This window comes from Globicephala melas, chromosome 6 (assembly GCF_963455315.2).
Source record: "Globicephala melas chromosome 6, mGloMel1.2, whole genome shotgun sequence".
Lineage (NCBI taxonomy): Eukaryota > Metazoa > Chordata > Mammalia > Artiodactyla > Delphinidae > Globicephala > Globicephala melas.
This window is the reverse complement of record NC_083319.1, coordinates 12,363,383-12,384,920: the sequence shown is the minus strand read 5'-3', so window position 1 is coordinate 12,384,920 and position 21,538 is coordinate 12,363,383. Positions and strand designations below refer to the sequence as shown.

General features: G+C 37.5%; 1 protein-coding gene across 7 annotated transcripts in view; it reads right to left on the bottom strand.

The window, feature by feature from the left end:
* Nucleotides 1–21,538, bottom strand: part of STRBP (spermatid perinuclear RNA binding protein) — a 136,785-nt gene that overhangs the window by 28,767 nt on the left and 86,480 nt on the right. For all 7 annotated transcript variants that reach the window (XM_030858729.2, XM_060300467.1, XM_060300462.1 and 4 more), the window contains exons 4-10: nt 19,403–19,568; nt 14,949–15,093; nt 7,264–7,355; nt 6,632–6,727; nt 5,391–5,502; nt 4,626–4,723; nt 4,316–4,427 (exon numbers count right to left, since the gene is read on the bottom strand). In XM_030858729.2, coding sequence (XP_030714589.1) covers nt 4,316–4,427; nt 4,626–4,723; nt 5,391–5,502; nt 6,632–6,727; nt 7,264–7,355; nt 14,949–15,093; nt 19,403–19,568 — 821 coding nt within the window. The remainder of the gene's footprint in view (nt 1–4,315; nt 4,428–4,625; nt 4,724–5,390; nt 5,503–6,631; nt 6,728–7,263; nt 7,356–14,948; nt 15,094–19,402; nt 19,569–21,538) is intronic.

Genomic DNA, 21,538 nt, shown 5'->3' with positions numbered 1-21,538 from the left:
GACAGTACCAAATGTTGTTGAGGATACAGAACAACAGGAACTTTCATACACTGCTGGTGGCAACATAAATTGCTATATATACCACTTCCTAGGTCATATACTGGTCCACAGTAACTCCTGGATCTATACTCCAGGAGGCATGAATAAGAAGGCTCCCAGCAACAATGTGGGTGGCTGCCAAAAAATAAGAAGAATCCTAATGTCCTTCAAAAGCACAATGGATAAGTTGTAGTATATTCATAATGGATACTATATAGGTATAAAAATGCACTATAGCTATATGCAATAACATGAATATATCCCAAACAATGCTGGACAGACAGACGTCAGTCACAAAAGATTAAACTCAATATGATTCCATTTCTAAAAAGTTCTAGGCAATATCCAATTAATTGTTTAAAAAGCACACAAAGGTGGAAAAGCTTTAAAGAAAATCAAGGAAACAATTATCAAAAAATCAGGAATCGCAGTTCATGGGGCACGGAGGTGATGTACAGGATAAATAAATGGCTTCTGAGAAGGTGACAATGTTCTGTTTCTTAACTAGGATGGTGATTATATGGAATTGTTAAATAATTACTTGTTTTTAAATTTATTTATTTATTTCTGGCTGTGTTGGGTCTTTGCTGCTGTGCGTGGGCTTTCTCTAGCTGTGGTGAGCAGGGGCTGCTCTTTGCTGAGGTGCGCGGGCTTCTCATTGCGGTGGCTTCTCTTGTTGTGGAGCACAGGCTCTAGGCATGCAGACTTCAGTAGTTGCGGCTTGCGGGCTGTAAAGCACAGGCTCAGCAGTTGTGGCGCACGGGCTTAGTTGTTCCGTGGCATGTGGGATCTTCCCGGACCAGGGCTCGAACCAATGTTCCCTGCATTGGCAGGTGGATTCTTAACCACTGTGCCACCAGGGAAGCCCAAAATAATTACTTTTTAAATGATAAATATTTTATACTTTTATATATACGTGCCATATCTCATAACTAAATATACCAGAAATAAGTGTTCATCTGTGTCCAGTGTTGCTGAAAAGCTGCCTAAGATGAGTACTGAAAGCTAACCACTGAACGCAATAACGTGAAGGTCACAGGACAGACTTAGGTAGAGTGACAAGGAAGAAAGGCTGATTAGAATAAGTTGTGTTTTTTTTTTAACTTATTAATTTATTTTTGGCTGTGTTGGGTCTTCATTGCCGTGCGCAGGCTTTCTCTAGTTGTGGTGAGTGGGGGCCACTCTCCGTTGCGGTGCGCGGGCTTCTCATTGTGGTGGCTTCTCTTGTTGCGGAGCACAGGATCTAGGAGCAAGGGCTTCAGTAGTTGCAGCATGTGGGCTCAACAGTTGTGGTTCGTGGGCTCTAGAGCACAGGCTCAGTAGTTGTGGCGCACAGGCGTAGTTGCTCCACGGCATGTGGGATCTTCCCGGACCAGGGCTCAAACCCGTGTCCCCTGCACTGGCAGGCGGATTCTTAACCACTGCGCCACCAGGGAAGCCCCTAGAATAAGTTTTAAAGAAAGTGTGGAAAAGGAGAAAGAAACAATAGGCCACTCTTTCTGAAGGTACTGCTATAAAGGGGAGCAGAGAAATGGGAGGAAGCTGCAGAATCAAGGGGGAGTTAAGCTTTGTCTTTCAAATGGGAGGCATTATAGCAGGTTTTTATGCTGATGAGAATGATCCAGTAGAAAAGCAGAAAAGGAGGAAATGACGCTGGTGAGGAAAGAAAGAACTGCTAGAATAATGTCCATTTGTAGACAAAAGGGAATGTGATACAGTGGACAAGCAGAAAGGCTGGTCTTTATTCGGTCAAGGGAGGGAAAGCAAAGCGCATGAGTACTTAGAGCAAATAAGGTCATCAGACGAGAGGGAGGCCTGGGGAGGGAAGTGTGAAATGACAGAAGATTTGCAACAGCTGTCTAGGAAAACTGGGGAACTCTAGACTTTACAGGATGATTTCCAGCCAACACAAACAGTCTACTTAAGGTTAATGTCTGAAACTTAAAGGGAAAACAGTTAAGATGACTATGTATTTTTTTCTCCAACGATGTCCAACAACCTGGTGTAGGCACACAGTTGGATTTCAACCAGAGCTGTCAGGAAGACAGGATCAACAAAGTGAAGGTATATGCTAGGGCGTGATTATTAATGACAGACCACGTGAATATAAGCAGAGAAGGGACAGAAGTGAGTACATGAGGAAGGAGAGGGACTAAGAAAAGTTAACAGAATCAATGGTGAGGTTCGAGAATTGGGGCAGGAGGACTGCTCCTGACAGTATGATGATGAGAGGCGGTTTACAAAGTGGGATTCTTGAGAATGAATTAGGGAGATGGCACAGGTACAGTTATAGAAGACAAGGTCTAGGATATGTCCACAGAATGGGCACCTGAGGTAAGGTAGAAAACAAGGTATTTGTGGGAGAAGAAGTCAAGGAATTAAGAAGTCAAAATTCTGAAAAAAAAAAAAATCATCTAAATGCATATTGAAATCACCAAGAATTCTAAGAATAAAGTTTAAAAGCAAATGTCAGGAGGCTAGGTGGTAAAAACATGAAAGTATGAGGAAGACTGCAGCAAGTGTCTGGAGGCAGTGACCTTGGCTCCCTCATCTGATAGCTAAGGCACAGAATGTGTAGGTGACCTGCCCAAGTCATGTAGCTAGTAACTGACAGGGCTCAAATGGAAACACCAACTGTCTGGTTCTATTTTAAGCTATAAATTGACAGACCAGCAGTTCCCAAACTCTTGAGAAAGACTGTTGATGTTAAAAACAAAACAAAACAAACCAAAAAAAAACCATAAAAAACTGTCACGTTAACAATAGATATACTTTTACTATCTAGAGAAAGAAAAAATACAAAACCCAAAGAACTGCTATGAATTCAGTGACTGAAATAAAAATTTTCATTATTAACCATAAGAATCTACACATATATTTGAGACATATTTATTCAATCATTTATTATATATTTATTCAGTCATTCAATCCAGAGACATGGTTATGTGAATCTCTTTCAAAAATTCTTTGCTGCTGTGTGAGCACCCTCTGGAAGAAAACAGCTTTCATTCCACAACATTTCTTGAGCATTGGTTTTGTAATAGTTATGTGGTGAGGTCTGGAGGATTCCTTACCCTTGAGGAGTTTACAGTGTAAGGCAGTGATTCTCAAACTTTTCAGTCTCAAGACCACTTTACCCTCTTAAAAAATTATTGAGCACCCAAAAAACTTTGTTTTGTGGGTAATATCTATCAATATTTAGCATATTAGAAGTTAAAACAAAAAAATTTTAATGCAATATACAAAAAATTTCATTAGCCATCAGAGTGACGATGCCATCACAGGTCATATACAGCTTCTAGACAACTGTACACTCATGAAAGACAGAGTGGAAAGGGTGAAAAAACAAAGCCTTAGTATTACTATGAAATAATTTTGATCTGGTGGACTCCCTGAAAAGTCTTTAGACCCACTGGAATTCCAGTGTTTAAATAAATAGATTGGGCCATTCCACTATTTTTGTCATATCAAAATTGTTAGAATAATAATATCATTTGTGGTAGGTGGGTTGTCCCAGGTGAAAATATGGTGTTAAACATCCCACCTTCTAGTATAAATAGAGATGAAGGAAGGGAGGGAGGGAGGGAGGGAGGGAGGCAGGAATGTTTTTTGTGGCATAATGAGAAGAGTAAGTGGATTTGCATTTGAGTATCTACTGTTTCCAGGCACTGAATTGAGCATTTTAATCTGACAACAGCCAATAAGGTTGGAATAATATCAGTACATAAAGTGATGAACTAATCGCTCAAGAGCTAAAGCTAGTAAGCAGGGGTGCTATGACTGGAACCAGGTCACACTGACACTAACGCCTGTGCTCTTTCTGCTGAAACTCTAATCTGAGTTCACACAGACTAGTACAAATGGAAGACAGTCCTGAATTTTCCAATACACTTTTCTCCTCCTCTATGTTTTTGTTTTCTCTTTCTTGGTTACATTAACACTTCCAAGTATGACAAGATCATCAAACTGATGAGTGACCGTGACAACGTCTCCTCCTCGCTTGTGACTTTTCTCTTCGCCTCAGACCAGCGGTTCTCAAAGTGTTGTCCCTAAGTCTATGCAGTAATGGAATCTGATCAACATAGCCAAATGAGTTCGTCACTAATAAGAATAAATGACAGCAAGCTGATGTCACTAATGGGATGGAAGAAAACCAATAAACGTTCTTATATGACTTGGGTTAAAAATTAAGTTCTCTCAGCTCTAACGAGACGCATCCCATGGCCATCTCCATCACTGCACACATCCAACCCCAATAAAAAACTTGCACACTCACCTTCTTTATCAGTAACTGACCAGGAATATTTCTGAAAAGGCTTACTAGATGGAAGGGGGTCCATTTCCAGCACTTTATAAATCTGGCCAAAGGCTGATAGTCTGAGTGCATGCTAAAGAACAAAAGATTGTATTTATTCAAATTTCAAATGTTTCATTCATAAAGCCCTTAGAACATCTAGCTAAAAACACATTCATCAAATACTATTATTATGATGACAAAAGTCCCTAACAGCAGGCAAGAATAGAGTGTTTAAATAAATTACATGATATCCCTCTAATAGACCACAGTGATATGGCCCATCTCATACCTGTGCACTGTGGGTAATATCTTCTTTTTGTTGGATGGTCATATAGCTCAGAGCATCTGTTGGGTCCCTCTCGCAAGGATCATGAAGACCAGGACCCCCTTTAGCAAAGGCAAAAGAAAAACTCAAGTATCATTCAGAACTGAGTTTAGAATTCAATAAACTAACACAAAATAGAAAGAAAAGAATGGAGAGAAAAAGAAAAAAAAAACTAAGGAACGAGGTTAAAAATCTCCTCAATTTAAATGGAGTAAAAAGGACACTCATTTTCAGTATGTTAGCATATAAATGTCCTTATTTTACTAGAAGTCACTTGTATATCTAAGGTCGAAATTGGGTTTTAACTCTGAGAATTTAGAAATGGCATGATGAATCATCCCAAATCTTTAAAGGGATTACATATGGAAAATAAGACCAAATTTAATTTTTCCAAATTAATCACCAGATTGCAAACAGAATGAACTTCATACATTTTAACTCAACATAAACATTTTCAAATTCAAAGCTCTAGGTGAAGCAAATTCATAGCAGACACAATATCTTATTAGTACCTTTTATGTTAGTACATATGGAACATAAATTACAATTATTGAGAGAGAGTTTTATGGCACTTCTCCAACATTCAAGCATTCTAGTTGCTAAAATTCCAAGAAAAACAACTCCTACACATCATTTCCCTGGGCAGAGGACAAACTTAGCACATAATAGAAAACTAAACTAAAATGAAATTTTTCTGATTCTTCTGCCTCCACAGTTTGAAACCCTTACCAGGAAGTAGAATTCCAGATGCCAAACACTCCATTACTCGTCTCAAGGCCTCCCCAGCGCCCAAAGGTCTATTACAAGTACCTATAGACTTTTCACATATAAGCTCTAGTGGCTAGAAGATATTAAATTACAAATTAGTACATGCACCAAGTGTTAAAAGGATTCCAGTTAAATGTGAGCTGACATTTCTATCTACAATGGAGGCCAAAAAGGTTAAAGTCCATTTAACATTTAGGGCCCAATTAACTTTTCCCACTTGATTATCAACTTTTACCCCAGCCAGAGTGTTTAAATCAACCATTTTTGAGATAATATATTCAGAAGACATTTTGTCACCAAAACTTTATTTTTATTTACCCTGAAAGGATTACTTAAGAAACTGCAGTCATCTAATTGACTTAACAAAGTTTTAACAAGCCTTCATATAGGTTAGTAATAGCCAATAAATAATCAGTGTTCAAACCCAGCCCACCTATATCTCCCACTTAACCTAGGAAGCACTCAAACCACAGTAAGACTTCATTTCAGACATCCTGCCCCAACTATTACAACTGGAATTAAAGAAGGACCAAATCTCCATATTTAATAAACTAAAAACTCACGATGCCAATATCTAATAATTGCTAAATTAATTTAAAATGACCCTTTTATAGCTGTATTTGTTTTATAATGTTCTTTATTGGGTCTTAATTGGTTCAAGCAAAATAATTTCCAAATTAAGTAAGTTTGGCAATATACATTATAAACTACAGTTAAGTGTACTATTCACCTGACTTCAATTACTAATATGAACTTATTTTTAAGTGTCTATACTCAAAGAGAAAGAAAAAGAGGGTAAGGGAGCCTTACACTGGTATACCAGGAAATTTTTACTTTAAACGGAAGTAGCACTGAAAGAGAAACGTGCCAGTCACGCAGGCTTTCCTGGGCAGTAGGTGAAGAATAATCAACCATCAGTGCAGAGTGAAGTGCAGGAAGACACTTACTTTTAACAGGTATAGAAACTGTTTGTCAGAAAAAATAGCTCAGTCTGTATAGTATGAATATGATGAAGTAGAAAAGTTATATTCATAAAAAAGAATTCATATAAAAAGATCCATAATTTTTTTCCAGAACAAAAATAGATAATGCACACCTTAGCTAACTCAGAATATAGCCATTTTACAGTAACATATAATTTCTACAGGATTTCCTCTAACTATAGCTTCAGAATGTGCTTTTAATCATATTTAAGTACTTACCCATCCTTTTAATGGTGCCCATGTGGGGACTCTGTTGCACAAATCACGCAGAATTCGGAGGACAATTACGCATGATTTTAATCCATTTGCCCTTGCCTAAAACAAACGAAATGGTTCCAATATCCCTGTTGAAATCCACCCTTAATTTTAAGGACACTGATCACGGATAGGTTCTTTAAAATGAATACTAATTAGTTAGTCATTCATAAATTGTCAAGTAAACAAAAAAATCAAGTTCTTAAGAGTAGTAAAATTATGGTTTAGAAAGGCAGGTTTTAAAGTAAAGGAAGCATATTATTAAAGTCACTTTTATAGCCTCATGGCAACCCCATTTCCAGGCAACTTTGTCTGAACTTTTAGCTTTTCTCACCCCATGTTTGGATTTTATAAGCTATCATCTGAAATTCAGAGTACTAAGCCAAAAAGGATCATGTGATAATTAAATATCACTAACTACAGGAGAAGCTATACTGGGCACTTTACCTAAATTAAAGCATTTGCTCCTACAATAACCCTAAGAGGCAGAGAGCACCCCTGTTTTATATATTACACAGAAACCATTAAGAGGCAGGTGTTCCAAATGAAACCTGCACAAGGCTACAATAACAGTAAGATAATAACAAAGAGCCAACCTGAAACCATTTGGCATGTCGAAGAGACGCCAAGGCGTTCAGGCATTTCTGCCTGTCCAATAAGTCCGGAGGATCTTTCATCGCAACCTTTTCTAATGGGAAAATGGGATAAAGAGAGACAGATACAGTTTGACCAAGGGGTTCCTGTCAAATTACCAAACGATAAAAATAAAAAGAAGAGTAGCATTTGAGTGAACTAATAAGACTCCCAGAAGATTTCAGGTTTTGGCTTTGTTGCTTTCTTTTTAAATTATGTGCACTATGATTACTTAAGTAAACAGTCAACAGAGCCATTCTGCACACAAGTCCAACAGGAGCACAAAGGCATTCGTTCAGTAAACAAATCAATGACCACTGCTACATCCAATCTGGGATCTTATTAAGCATGTATATAACACCACAGGGCACAAAATAGGTACATAGCACTTTTTCCTTTGGCAGGGGACAAAGAGTGGCAATCTGGGACCACGAGCAATAACAATTTTTCGCTATAGAAGGGATTTTAATCACTAATCAATTCTTAAGGAAAATTAGGGCTCTCTTAGGTCATCAATCTGAGATATACTAAGAATACACTGAGCATGGCAATTTTATTTTTTTACAACTGAAGAAACTCATCCAACAAGATAACCATTAATAGAAACTTTACCCCACTGATGAGAACTCTGCCAGTGTTACCTTGGAGTTTTCTAATTATTTCTTTTCTAAACCAAAATTATTAAAACTACAAATATGAAAAACACTGAAATACACTTCAAGTTTTACATAGCTTTTTTTCAAAAAGCAGCAAAAAATACTATCTAAGTACAACTATTTGACTTGCCTTAACATTTCAAAGTTGGATTAGATGGCCCAGAGCAGCAAAATTAAGAACTCAAATGTGTGATTAGTGACAAACATCCACATTTGAGAAGCTGTCACAAGATACTAAACCCACGTTTAGACAGCCAAATTCATTTCCTCTAAGCCACTAGGAAGTGGGTTTTTAAACTTTTGAAGACTTGGTGCATTACTTAAATGCATACAACATACAAATGTTTCTTGGAGAACAATTCTTTGACTAATCCAATTAAGTCATATTCACCATCCTCTTTTAAGAACTCTCTTAGCAAGTCCACCAACACTCCTTCCTGGTATAATCATGACAGTCACAAACTCAGCAGTATGTCTATGTGGGCTTTCCTTATTGGCTGCAACACGTAAAGGCTGAAGTGCTACACACTTATTTTTTGACCAGGCGAGCTCTACAGCAGATACTTGCATTGTTTCACATTAATCTCTGCCAACAAATTCAAAACACGGGGTTTCATTTCATCACCCCTTTTTACTCATTAAATGGAAAGCCTCAAAAAGAACTGTTAATATGTTTTTATTTATAAACATAAGCAAACATACTATGGGTACTTATTTCATAGGTGATCTAGTTCCTGGCCTTGCTTAATTATGTCTTTTTAATGACACAAAGCATACAACTCACTCATTTTCATGTTTATATGTGAAAATGTTTAACTGTGGTCAATACAAGCATCTGTGTATAAAGCTCACGTACAAGGTAGCACAAACTACTGTAAATGAACAATTAGGATCTCTTAAAAGTTAGACATGACAAAGGTTGACTGACTGCTAAATAATGTAATCCCAAGAAAAGGTATGGACCGTGCTTATTTTTTAGGACTTCAATCTTTAAGTTAAGAGTAAAGCAAACTAAGTTTTATTCTATCATTGTATCAAGTAGGAGTATTTGGAAGCGGAGGGTCAATGGAAGAAGGGAGTGAGTCAGAGGAAGTTTGGATAGGAAAAGACAAGGCAAAACAACTCTTTGAACTTTCTGATACTTTCGTCCAGTGAACAGAGCTTGTAATTAACATCTGCTCATCACCACAGAGACATTTTTATTTAATGGCAAAAATGTTTAGACAAATTCTTTCATTCCCAAAGTCAGATTATATCCAGTAATTCTTATTAAAAAATAAAAATAAAAATACTGACATCTGCTTGCTACAGACAGTCAACATTTGGAGGCAGCAGATTCTACTAAAAAGAGATGAAAGGGACAGGCAGTGAACAGAAGACTTCCACCGGATTCCTTTTTATATCACCATCACAATGGCCATGTTTCTTTTCTTCATGCTCTGACCATCAAAAAGTCAAAAGATCCAAAATGTTTCAATATTCATGAGGTGGGAAACAGCAGAGGAGATGTAATCATTTATCTTATTTTATCTTCTTCAAAGTTTCTTATTTTAAAACTATATAAATTTATATGGCACTGCAGTGCTACTTATAAGCCCTGCTTGCCTATTTCCTTTATATAATCAATTATATAGTTTTTTATATTTTCATTCATTAAAAAAAATAACTTACTTAATGTGGCAATCACAGGATTGTTGCTGGAAAAACACTGCTACTTCTCAAAGAAGAACCTCAAGTTTAACATTTCTGTGTGAACTTTAACATAGATGTTTCAATTTTGCGGGGAAGCAAAGCTTTTCTGATAAAAAGGCATCTTGGAGTCTTTAACTTAGAAACAATGGAACTGTGAGCCATTTCATTTTTTCCTACAGTGACCAGTAAAACAGATAGGGGATAGCAACAAAAATGACAAAAGCAAAGAAAACAGCTTTTTAAAAACTTCACTGCTCAGTAACCTGGTATCAGGGCATGAAGGTACATAAAACATTCGAAACAATGGAAGCACTGAAAAGAAGTCTATTATGCCTAACTTCATTTATTTGGTTAGAGGTTAGATCAGTGACCAGAAACACACCGTATGGCAGGAAATGCTGGTCAGTTTCCCTCCATCCCTTACATGCAAGCTAACTCTTTGCCCGTTCACAAAAACACTAGCCTGGAGATGGGGTGGGGAAAAGCCAGAACATGACTGTGTTAAATAGGATTTCTGTGCCTGGAACCTGGGCTCTTCAAAGGTAAAATAACCAAGCTGAGTTATCACGAAGGCCTCCTTAACATTTCAAAGTTGGAATGAAGCTGAGCTACTGAGCTGACAGCATTTCCAGGGTAGCCCGAAGATACTCATGCAGTCCCTTCTCCTAATTCCTTGAGGCTTTGCGGAGAGCAGACATTATGCTTCAAGTCACTGCCCGTGCGAAATCTCAGGCCACAATAATGTGAACAAGTAAATGTAGCACTAGGGTAAAACAGAGCACTGTTCTCCTACTTTATGGTAGAAACATCACTAGATATCACTTTTCTTCAGTGCCTCAGTAGGCAGTGAGCCACTGGAAAGATAGTGGCTACAGGTTTGCACTGGATAATGTAGGTCTAGCAGCTGGGGAAGGCAGGAAAATAAAGCCTGCAGCATTGTTATAAATCCTAGTTGTGATCTCTGGACTGGTCTGCCACCTAGCAGGGCTCATGCTAGCGAACTTCTGCCAAAAAGCATCAGAAGTTCACACTGGCACAAATACGGAAAAGGGACTCTCGGGCAGCTTCTCTGTGAACCCCTGAGAATCTATCTTCATACTGAGGGCTGCGGTTTATCTTAGCCTTAGCCACAAGTGCCTCTGTAGTTTCCCTATCCACTTGGTTTCAAATTGCACTGTAAATACAATAAGCAGCTGGATTTATCAGCCTCATAGCAAATATACTTCTGGTTTAAAATCACAAGCACCAAAAGCAGCTTAGACTGTGTGATGCTCAGAATAACTAAATCAGCTAAGATGCTCCTGTGATCACCCTAGATAGTAACTGGACTTAAGAGTCAGAGGAAACGGGTAAAACGTGAGACTTTCTTCATTTATACAACAGTACAATTATCTACCTCATAGAACTGTTGTGAGGGTTCAAATAAATCATATATGAGAAAGTGCTTATAACACAGTATGTTATAAAATACCTTAACAAAGCTAAATCTTCAATATATATTACTTGAATTCTGAGATGTCCACTGTTAATGCTTCTTGCATACCAGACAGTTCTATTTGATCAGATAATATGCTAGCTACAAAAATTCATTTAACAGATTTTCTTCTGATTGCCTACTAAGTATTAGGTACCACTCCAGGTGCTAGGGATAAAGGACAGAGGTAGGGAAAAAGACACCTGTCTCAATGAATCATAAACTTTATAGTAAGAGAGCTCATTATTAGCACTGCAGCAAATACAGTATACTGATTCCAATACTACACTTCAATGGCTATTTATGAGTTTAACTGTGTTTACGTTCACTTCTTCAGACCTATCATGTACATATTATTCTCACTGTGAACTCAAGGCACTTTGAGTAGATGAGTTTGTGCTGTGACATTTTTTAGTAAGCTGAGTAACTACTACTATTTACTAAGCAATCGCTTTGTGCTGAGTATCGTACAGGTTACATTACATAAATTCTCTCATGTAACAACTTTCTAAAGTATTCATTACCCACATTTTAAAATAAAGAAACCTGTCCAAGGTCACAGAGTAATAGTTAATGGAGTTAAGAATCAAACACTTGGCTGCCAGGCACCACGGTCTGTGCTTTTTCTCCTGTGCCTTCTTTAGCAGGAAGCATGTAGTTATGGGGAATGGTTATTCTACAGGGCCTTCAAGTAAAGGGTTAGAATATGGAAAAAAGACTGGCGGCACAGGAGAACTCTCACCTGTGAAACATTAAACCACACCAAAGAGATTCACTATGTACTCTGGCCACTGAAAATCTAAACAGTGATTTGAAACGAGTAGTTAGATAGATCCACTTCTGCAGAGACAACCCTGAGGAGGTAAGTGTGATGCTCTTCACCTGCCCCAGTCCTCCAGTTCTGCCTGCTCTCGGACATTTTTTCCCTTTTTTGATTTTACCCAAATATGTGGCAAGTGAAGAGAGGGAAGAGAAAGACATAAGGTATGTATTGTGAACAGCCTGTTTGTTTTGTGGGAGGGGAGAAATTGAAATTCTATAGGAAAATGTCTCCCAAAAAGTTACAATGCCTATTTTTTTAAACTCTGAGAAAGAAAATGAACGCAGATTTTTTTAAAGAGATCTCTCTTAAACTCAGAAATCCCTGGAACCCAAATGAATCTTGTGCTTTCACCCCATGCAGCTGAAAAGAACTGCATCAAGGCAAGAGGAGCCATCTGGTGTGATAAAACAAATCCTACAGAATTGTATAGCCCAGATCTCAAATGCTTAGTTATACTGGATCCTCAAAGTTGCCCAGGAATACAAAAAACTGCTAGTGCAGATCAAAAAACCTCTTGACAGGGACTTCCCCGGTGGCGCAGTGGTTAAGAATCCGCCTGCCAATGCAGGGGACACGGGTTCGATCCCTGGTCCAGGAAAATCCCACATGCTGCGGAGCAACTAAGCCCGTGCCACAACTACTGAGCCTGCGCTCTAGAGCCCACAAGCCACCACTACCGAATCCCGCACACCCTAGAGCTTGCACACCGCAACTACTGAGCCTGTGTGCCGCAACTGAAGCCGTGTGCCTAGAGACTGTGCTCTGCAACAAGAGAAGCCACTGCAATGAGAAGCCCGCAATGAAGAGTAGCCCCCACTTGCCACAACTAAAGAAAGCCCACCCGCAGCAACAAAAACCCAACGCAGCCAAAAATAAATTAAAAATTTTAAAAAAACAAAACTTTGACAAAGTCCAAATTAGACAAAATGGGCAAATTATAAGAGATAACAAGCGAGTCAACAGGGCAGTGAGGTTAAGGAAAACGGCAAAGCAAATCTTTCTGCCATTTAAAAGGAGAGGAAGTAACGTGTAAATCATTAGATCCAAGCTGATTCTTTCATCTTACCTGATCCCACACAATTATGCTAACATCATCTGATGAGATTCATATTATAAAGAGGTCTTGGGATCCTTTAGTAACCCAAACACCTTGAAGAGAGACTATAACTCTCCTACTCTCCTACAAATTCCATTCTGTAATAACTAGTCTTCTAGTAAGGGTGCAATATTCTAAGAATCTGTTTTCAGGTTCTCTGAACATAAAGTTATAAAGGCAACAGACTAAGCTTAAGGGCATCACTGATAACTGATAAAATCCCACGTAAGTGCACAAAGCCATGGGGAAAAAGAAGCCTGATATTCTCAATACTTTTAAAGTAATGGAAGGGATGTCTACAGCTACAAGCAAACATTATCCAGTTTTCGGCAATTTCAAATCTAGACAAATCTAGCCTTTGGCAACTTCAATCTTCTTTCATCTCTCTATACTCAAAGAATTTTTAATAATATCTATAATTATAACTATACTTAGAAATGGTTAGTTTTACACTAGAGGGTCAAGAGAACACAGCTTACCAGAATTAACAGAATTATCTTGATACTTCAGAAATCATTTTATAGTTCTACAGTTAATGGTGAACTGTAAAGCTGTTAAAGAAATTAAGCCATTTAAGATTGGTTCTTCAGAGGTGTTAGAGATACTATATGCAGCCAAAAAAAAAAAGTACAGGCATAAACCTAATTATAGATAGGATGCATTTTAATTTTAAGCTATGACTCATAAATGTGTCTAGTTTATATCCGTCGGGTATGGTATAGCTGATTTTAGTTACCCCAGAAGACTTTTTACAAAAGGAGTCTATCACTTTTACTTTAAGAAATCCTGAGTCATGTCTGCCAAAACTCGAAATTCTAACATCTCTGGTAAATGTGTCTTTTTCTTCCTTTATCATCAACTTGAAATAAATTAAGACACTAACCAATACTTCTTGCTGCACTGGTATTTCAGGTAGGGGAGTAAGCAATGGAACCTGCTGAATGTCTAGTGATGAAAAAACAGCAACAGGGAGTCCCCCCCACCCCACGTTGGTCCAGTTAAGCCGCATTGCCTCTAAATTGTCATGATAGGGAGGGGCCAGTTGGTCAAAGGTCTGACACGGGAAATATCACATGGCAAGTTTCTAGTGACAGGACTGAGAGGCAGTAACAAGCTAATGTGAAAGGATAAAAATATCAAAAAAGAAACCCAGCTCCATCATTACTTCTCAAAACTGAAGAGATTTATCACTCTTTTGTACGATGACATTGCCATGCAGAAATTCTTTTCAACTTCAGAAGAAAGTTAGTTTAAAGCATGATTCCCACACATATAAAATTTTAAATGTTAACAGGATCACAAACCTCCTAGAAAAGAAATTTACTAAAGATTATTTATTAAAAAAAAAATCAGTCCCCCAATTTGTATCTCTTACATTATAAAACATTTACACTTAGGCAATTAGATAAAGCATAATTCTTAAGAGGTTATATAGTTATTAGAAGTCAAGAGAGATGTGCAAATGAGTAACTTGACACAATAAGCGAGTAAATTTGAAAATAATACTGTTTTGAACCACATTTAAGCCTAAAATCAGACCTAATAACCAAGCCACACAGAATAGGTTGGCTGATACCAATAACACTGCAATACTAGACAAAGTAAAACAGAACACCAAAACAGTATAAAAATTAAAGTGGATTTAAGACCAACATGATAAGCACAGGTTTTTGAATTAATTAACGTATCTTATATTTCCAATATAAACATTTTTGTAAAATACAGTGATTGTGTAAATAAAGCTGCTTAAAATACTATAAGTGGCGTAAAACAAATGAAGACAGGTATTTCTTAAATCCATAAAACAATTAACATAGCATTCAAGAGAGTGCTTATGTGAACAAAACAAATATATATTTATATATATACATCTATCTATATATATATATATATATACACATGTGTACCTCCGTCCTTCTTCTCCAATTCGTCCCTAATTAGAGGGGAGGTAAGTATCACCTTCAAAGTTAGCGTGGGTTCTTTCGTATTCCGAATTATAATAGATGCCTCATCTACACATTGTTCCACTTGATATTTCTCTTCTGTGAGTTTCTGAAAGTCACAGAGATTTCAAAAATACCCAATTAATTAAAATTTCAAAAAATGAATGATTGCCCCTTAAGTTTTTAAATGTTATTAACGATTAGTATTACTGTGCTAAAAGAGCAAATAGTCTTTAACTAGTTCTTTAGTGTAGAGGTAACATTTTTCTCTCCTCCCAACTTACCAGCAAATCCCTTCTCCATCCCTCAAATAGCAACCACAATGTCAATCATCTATACAATTATTAAACAACATTTAAAACCATTCTTTCTAATATTTGAAAATGAAAGTTACCAAAAGCATCATTATGTGAGAAAAGGTAAATTATTGTTCTTGAAATTATTACAGAGGACAAGTATAGAATAATAAACTCCCAGTTTAGAGAGCATTCCCAGCAGTTTATTATTCTATAATTGTTCCTCTGTACCGGTCCGTGGCCTGTTAAGAACCAGGCTGTACAGCAGGAGGTAAGTGGCGAGCAAGCAAGGGAAGCTTCATCTGCTCCCCCCCATCGCTCATATTACTGCCTAAACCATTGCCCCCCATGCACCCCCATGGAAAAACTGTCTTCCACAAAACCGGTCCCTGGTGCCAAAAAGGTTGGGGACCACTGCTCTAAACTGGTAACTTTTTGATAGGACAGCCTAAACAGGAACTCCTACTTGCTAAGAACTTATAAGATTAGATAGGTTTTTATATAAGATTATGTAGATTTTTAAAGAAAATCAAGTAAGAATGAATAAAAAAGGATCTCTGCACAGTCACTCATCAGCAAAAAAGTTAATATAAACAAGTAACTAACTTCCTAACAACAGGTCTCAGAGATCATTCAAGTGAGACCTTCTTCAGGGCAAGTCATCTGACATCCACAGGGAAATGTACATTGCTTCTTTTAACATACAATTATACACATACAAAAAATAATCACCAATTAGAATCATATATTGTTATATTTAACGTATCATTAAAGTTAATAGTTTAATAAGTTGTGCAGGGCCATTCTTGGTGGTGAAATTTAGTATCTATTATCTGACATAAATAGCTGAACGGTAACACTCCTGGGTCTCTGCTCATCACCGAGCATTGAAGGAACTAAAAGCCATTTATATAAAACCAGCATTTTACCATTAAACATCCCAAAAAAGACAGAAAATAGAAAATTCATTACCTTAATTTTGAACAGAGGAAACCAAGGAAGGGAAAAGCCACACAGTGGCTAGAAAAACCAGAACTAGAATACAGAGAAAAAGCAGAAAACGGCTCACATTCATTTTGCCACTATAAGAGTATTAAAGATGTATCAGAGAAAAAGCAAACTAAATTTTTCAATTTAGTTTGAAATTGCAAGTAAATTTCAATGGTCCAGTGATTAAGAATCCAACTTCCAATGCAGGGGACGCGGGTTCGATCCCTGGTCGGGGAACTAAGATCCCACATACCACAGGGCAACTAAACCTGCACGCTCTAGAGCCTGCACACCACAACTAGAGAGTCCACATGCCACAACTACTGAGCCCACGTGCCACAACTAGAGCGCCCACAGCCACTAGAGAGTCCACGTGCTGCAACTACTGAGCCCATGCGCCACAACTAGAGAGAAGCCCACGTGACACAATGTAGAGCCCGCACACCACACTAACACCCGACACAGCCAGGTAGATAGATAGATAAAATATTTTAAACGATAAAATTTAAAAAAATAAAAAATAGGTCTCATGTATATGTCTTAAAAAAAAATTATACATGCAGATCACCATAAGACACATCCAAAGTAATAAACATATGGTATGAGTTTTGGGCTAGACTAATTCTAAGTGATTCTGGTTTTGGTCATCCTTCTCCCTTGCTCAAGGAAGTACTAAAATCACCCTAGAAAAGAGTATGTAGAGAAAAGGTAAGGTACAACCCCAATTAATTAAGCTACTTTGATAACTGAAAGTTTTGCTATAATAAGTACTCAGGAAAAAGATTTTTAATTCACAAGAAAATAAGATCATATCATATCAGAGACTGGTTTTCCAAATAAACACCAAGAAAACAAAGGGGAGGTAGTGATTTTTAAAGGTAAAAATCACATTTAAAATGATTTTCTGAAATATTATTAGTAATAAAACTATGTCTGTGCTTATGTGTATATATGTGGGTGTATATATGTGTGTACATGTATACAATTTAATATAAAATGGGTGTACAATTACATACCCATTTTATTTGGGTACCTTTACCCAAACACCTGTGGTCATGGATCTAACCATCACACAAAGCAGCCGGTTTCACTGCCGGATTACTCTATTGGCTATGGTAAATTCAAATATGTTTCTTTTTTTTTTTTTCAGCAGTTTAAAAAAAAAATTTTTTTAATACATCTTTATTGGAGTATAATTGCTTCACAATGCTGTGTTAATTTTTGTTGTTTCTTATAATGTCCACCACTGGTCTTAAGAGTTCAGGCCACCTTTACCTTTTCCAAGAAGCTCTTCAAGATCTAAAGATATTTGTGTCTTTTTTCGGCTTCTCTAGGCTAAAAAGCCCTCCTCTCTTCAACTTTGAAACAGTTTACACAGCCCACACTCTCTCCTGGGTCCCTCCCTTGAACACCTGCTAGCTCGACAAGAACATTTTAAAACTGTGGTGCCCAGAAATAAAGACCCTCACTCAGGAGAGAAAATGCAGAGTTCACACAGTTGTGATCTACACAGAGAAAGTTCTATTAATGCAACTGAAGCTCCAATCTTCTCTATCTTCAATACTCAAGAAATACGACAGATCGTCAGGATAAGAACTTCAGTTTCTTAGTGCAAATGGTTCTCAACCCTTTTTCCATCCTGACATACCTGAAAATATGACCACTCTCATAAACAGGACGCACTAAGTGGAACAGAAAAGGGGGTGAGATGGTTGGAAAAGCCTCTATGTCCAACCCTTTGATCACTGCTTTAGCATAAATCTAAGAGTAACAATGTTCACTACAATAAAAGCAGAAATAAAGATTAAATTTTAAAACAATATAAAAAATAATGGAAAAAAGATGAATTTTGTTAACATTCTGATAAGAAAAAGTATAGTTATTCAGAAAACCGTTACTGAGCTTTCCATTTCTTAAAGCTTTATTGTACTCCATGTTGCTTACCACTCTCCCTCCCCAAATGATCACATAAGGATTTAAAATAATTTTTTAAAAGAAATGAATTTAACCCTTGAAAGAACAGAAACCTTTCTTCAATCAGAATTGAAAATGGAAAAGCCAAATGTTTGTTCAGTCACTTAGAAAACCTTAAGATCTAAAAATGATAAAATAAAACAGTGCTCCAGAAGTTAATACAGGAAAATGTGTCAACAAGTAACACAAATTTGAGTGTCAGGAACAGTAGATTAAAAAATCAGGAAGATGGTTTTGAAGATCAGTTGGTGAATATGAAAGAAAATGATCCAGTAACAAAGCTAATAAAAACAAATTTAGAATTCATATTACTTGGGGGGAAAAAGTCTCTTTAGAAGAAATACAAATACAGGAAACCAACAACAAAAAAAGAGAGCATTCAACAACTCAACAGTTTGACCTTGTATACTCGTATCTATTTATGTGACATGGATGTAAAGACTAACTAATATGAAATCATCAAAAAGCTATAATCTAATTATACCACAGATAACACATCTGAAATTGAAAGGTGATCATTGCTTCCCAATTAGTGATGCAACTAGCCCTTGGAGCAGGCTGGCAGAGCAGGTCCTAAGGTGACCACAGCCCCAGATGAACCGGTTGACTTCAGCCCTGAGGAGCCCTCAGCCTCCAGCAGCATCCTCCAGGAAGCATGACAACATTAAAATTGTCTAAATGCATCCCAATGTGAAAAAGGTTTGGAAACAAGGAATTAATAGCGACTTTCCATTAACAGAATGAATGAGTGAAGTTAAATTAACAGTCTTCAATTTAAAAAATTATCATCTATGGAAGTCTCCAGTTGTCTAGGCTCTTTTTGATCTTTCAATTCTTTTCTGCATTATACCAACCTTTCTAAGAGTTTTATAATGCTGAGAGGCCTAGTCTGGAAAACATGAAGACTGTCAGCAAGACACATCTGAAAAATTTAAGACCGTACTTTAAGAGCCATCTTAATTTGGTAAATATATCCTTAATACTAATCACCAGAAGTTTGCCTTAGATGTGATGGATGAGTCACTGACCCAGAGTAGCAATTCCACTTGTCTGTACCTACCCTTTACTATTACCAATTTCTTATTAAATTTATCAAGGTCACGGCCTATTTTTACCTTTTTACAAATTCTCCTAGAGGTACAATTAAACTGTACTCACCTGAATCTGAATAGGAAGATTATCTTTGACTGTATTTAACAGGGTCTCTGTGGGTTTGTCTTTGCACATTAAAACCAGCTCCAAGTCCATATCATCTTTAATCAGCAAGCCTTTTGCAACCAGGCCAATCCTCATTACACCACATAATGTCCGACCACCTTGATCCCTAAAAATAAAAGTCTGAATGATTACTTTCACAACCTATTTCCCAAACTATAACTTCATCATCACTTGGCTTTCTGGCTAACCATATGAATTGATAAGGGAGAACATAAATCCACATATCCAAAATTCTGCAAAAGTACCTCTCAGATTTAAGGCTCATAAACTATCTACCACAAAGAATCAATAGGGAGAATATTTCAGACTACAGATCTTTCAATACTTTATTAAATCTATATTGCTTAGGAAAATCCAAAAATACTGTATCCCCTTAAATATCTTTTCAATTTTTCTAACTTCCTCCTTCTGTCTTTTAATTAAGTAATTAAAGAATTGTGAGAAACATGAACACCATGGTATACTAAGAAGGAACATCAGGGTGGAAATTAAAAGACCTGAGCTCTACTCCTAGTGGTGCCTGCTGGCTCAGTATATGTAACTGTAAAATGGCTATCCACTAGATAAGCCTTAGCTCATCCCTTCTAGCTGTAGCATTCTAGGAATCCATAAAAGTTTCTGGGGAAAGGAGAATAATGTGATAAAAGTAAAGAGCTGAGGAACCCAAAGATGATCTGCCAACACAGGCATTCCATATCCAGTGGTAGCTAAAAGAACAAACATTCAAAGAACATCAAGTCATGAATGGTGTGTAAGAATACTGTTAACATCTATCCTTGATTTTAATACCAAAAGTTTCTTATTGGTTCATTTCCCTCAATCACAAGTGAAAATGTAACTAAACTGAGCGGTCATTCAACAAGCAAGCAACTGTTTGAGTATGGAAAACATACTAAAGGAGCTCCAAACTCTCCAGCTCCTGAGGCTCACACTGCAGACTAAGTACAAAAGCTGTTTAAAACCTGCTTCAAAGGGAAGAGAAAGGTGACATCTGAGAATAAACTGAGTGCCACAGATCTCATTAAACCTTACCAAGAGAGCCCTGTATTTGAAAGACAAGGAATGCGAATCTCAGAAAAAGTGATTAATTGCTCAAGTTCACAGAGAGAGTAAAATGGCAAAGCCGAGATTCAAACTCAAGTTGGTCTGACCATAACACTCAAGTTCTTTATATAATTACAGCTGCTTCCCAATTTCAGAAAAGAGAGAGGTCAAAATTAGAGAGGTCAAGCAAGGCAACCTGCAAGTGTGACTTCAGCAGAGTCGTGATTTGGTTAAATAGAAAAAAAGGTCATTCTAGCTGGAGGCAAAGAATCAGCAGAGTTGGGCCCAAGTCAGCAGAGTGGGGAATGAACTAGAGAAAGGAGAAGGGACAGAAGTAAATTGTGGCAGTGGAAACAAGACAGGAAGTTATAAATAACCCAGCCACGGCTCAGTGCCTGACACTCCTTAGAGATTCAGTAAACGTTAAATCAATGAAAAACTATAAGGGTGGTACAAGTATAGAAAGAAAGAAAAAGCATTTTGAAGGAAGTGAACCAAGTATGGAATTATTTGATATTAAGAATAGAGTCTAGGGCTTCCCTGGTGGCGCAGTGGTAGACAGTCCGCCTGCCGATGCAGGGGACACAGGTTCGTGCCCCGGTCCAGGAAGATCCCACATGCCGCAGAGCGGCTAGGCCCGTGAGCCATGGCCGCTGAGCCTGCGCGTCCGGAGCCTGTGCTCCGCAACGGGAGAGGCCACAACAGTGAGAGGCCAGTGTACCGCAAAAAAAAAAAAAGAACAGAGTCTCATCTTTGATTCTTTTTTCTTCTATATCCCTGTTCTTTCATCTTCTCATTCTCCCAAATCTAGTAACAGTTTTTTAATTGCCCCTCTGTAATCACCCTCAAACCCCTGCCTTCAAACTAGCTTATTTTCAGGCTCTTACTACCTCTTACCTAGACCACCTCAATAACTTCCTCTTCACTGGCCTTACTAAAACTAACCCCTACCATCTATCTCAGCTACTGTAATGTACACAGTATGTTGTAACCAGAACAGTCTTCCAAAAGCACCACATGGATGGAACTCTG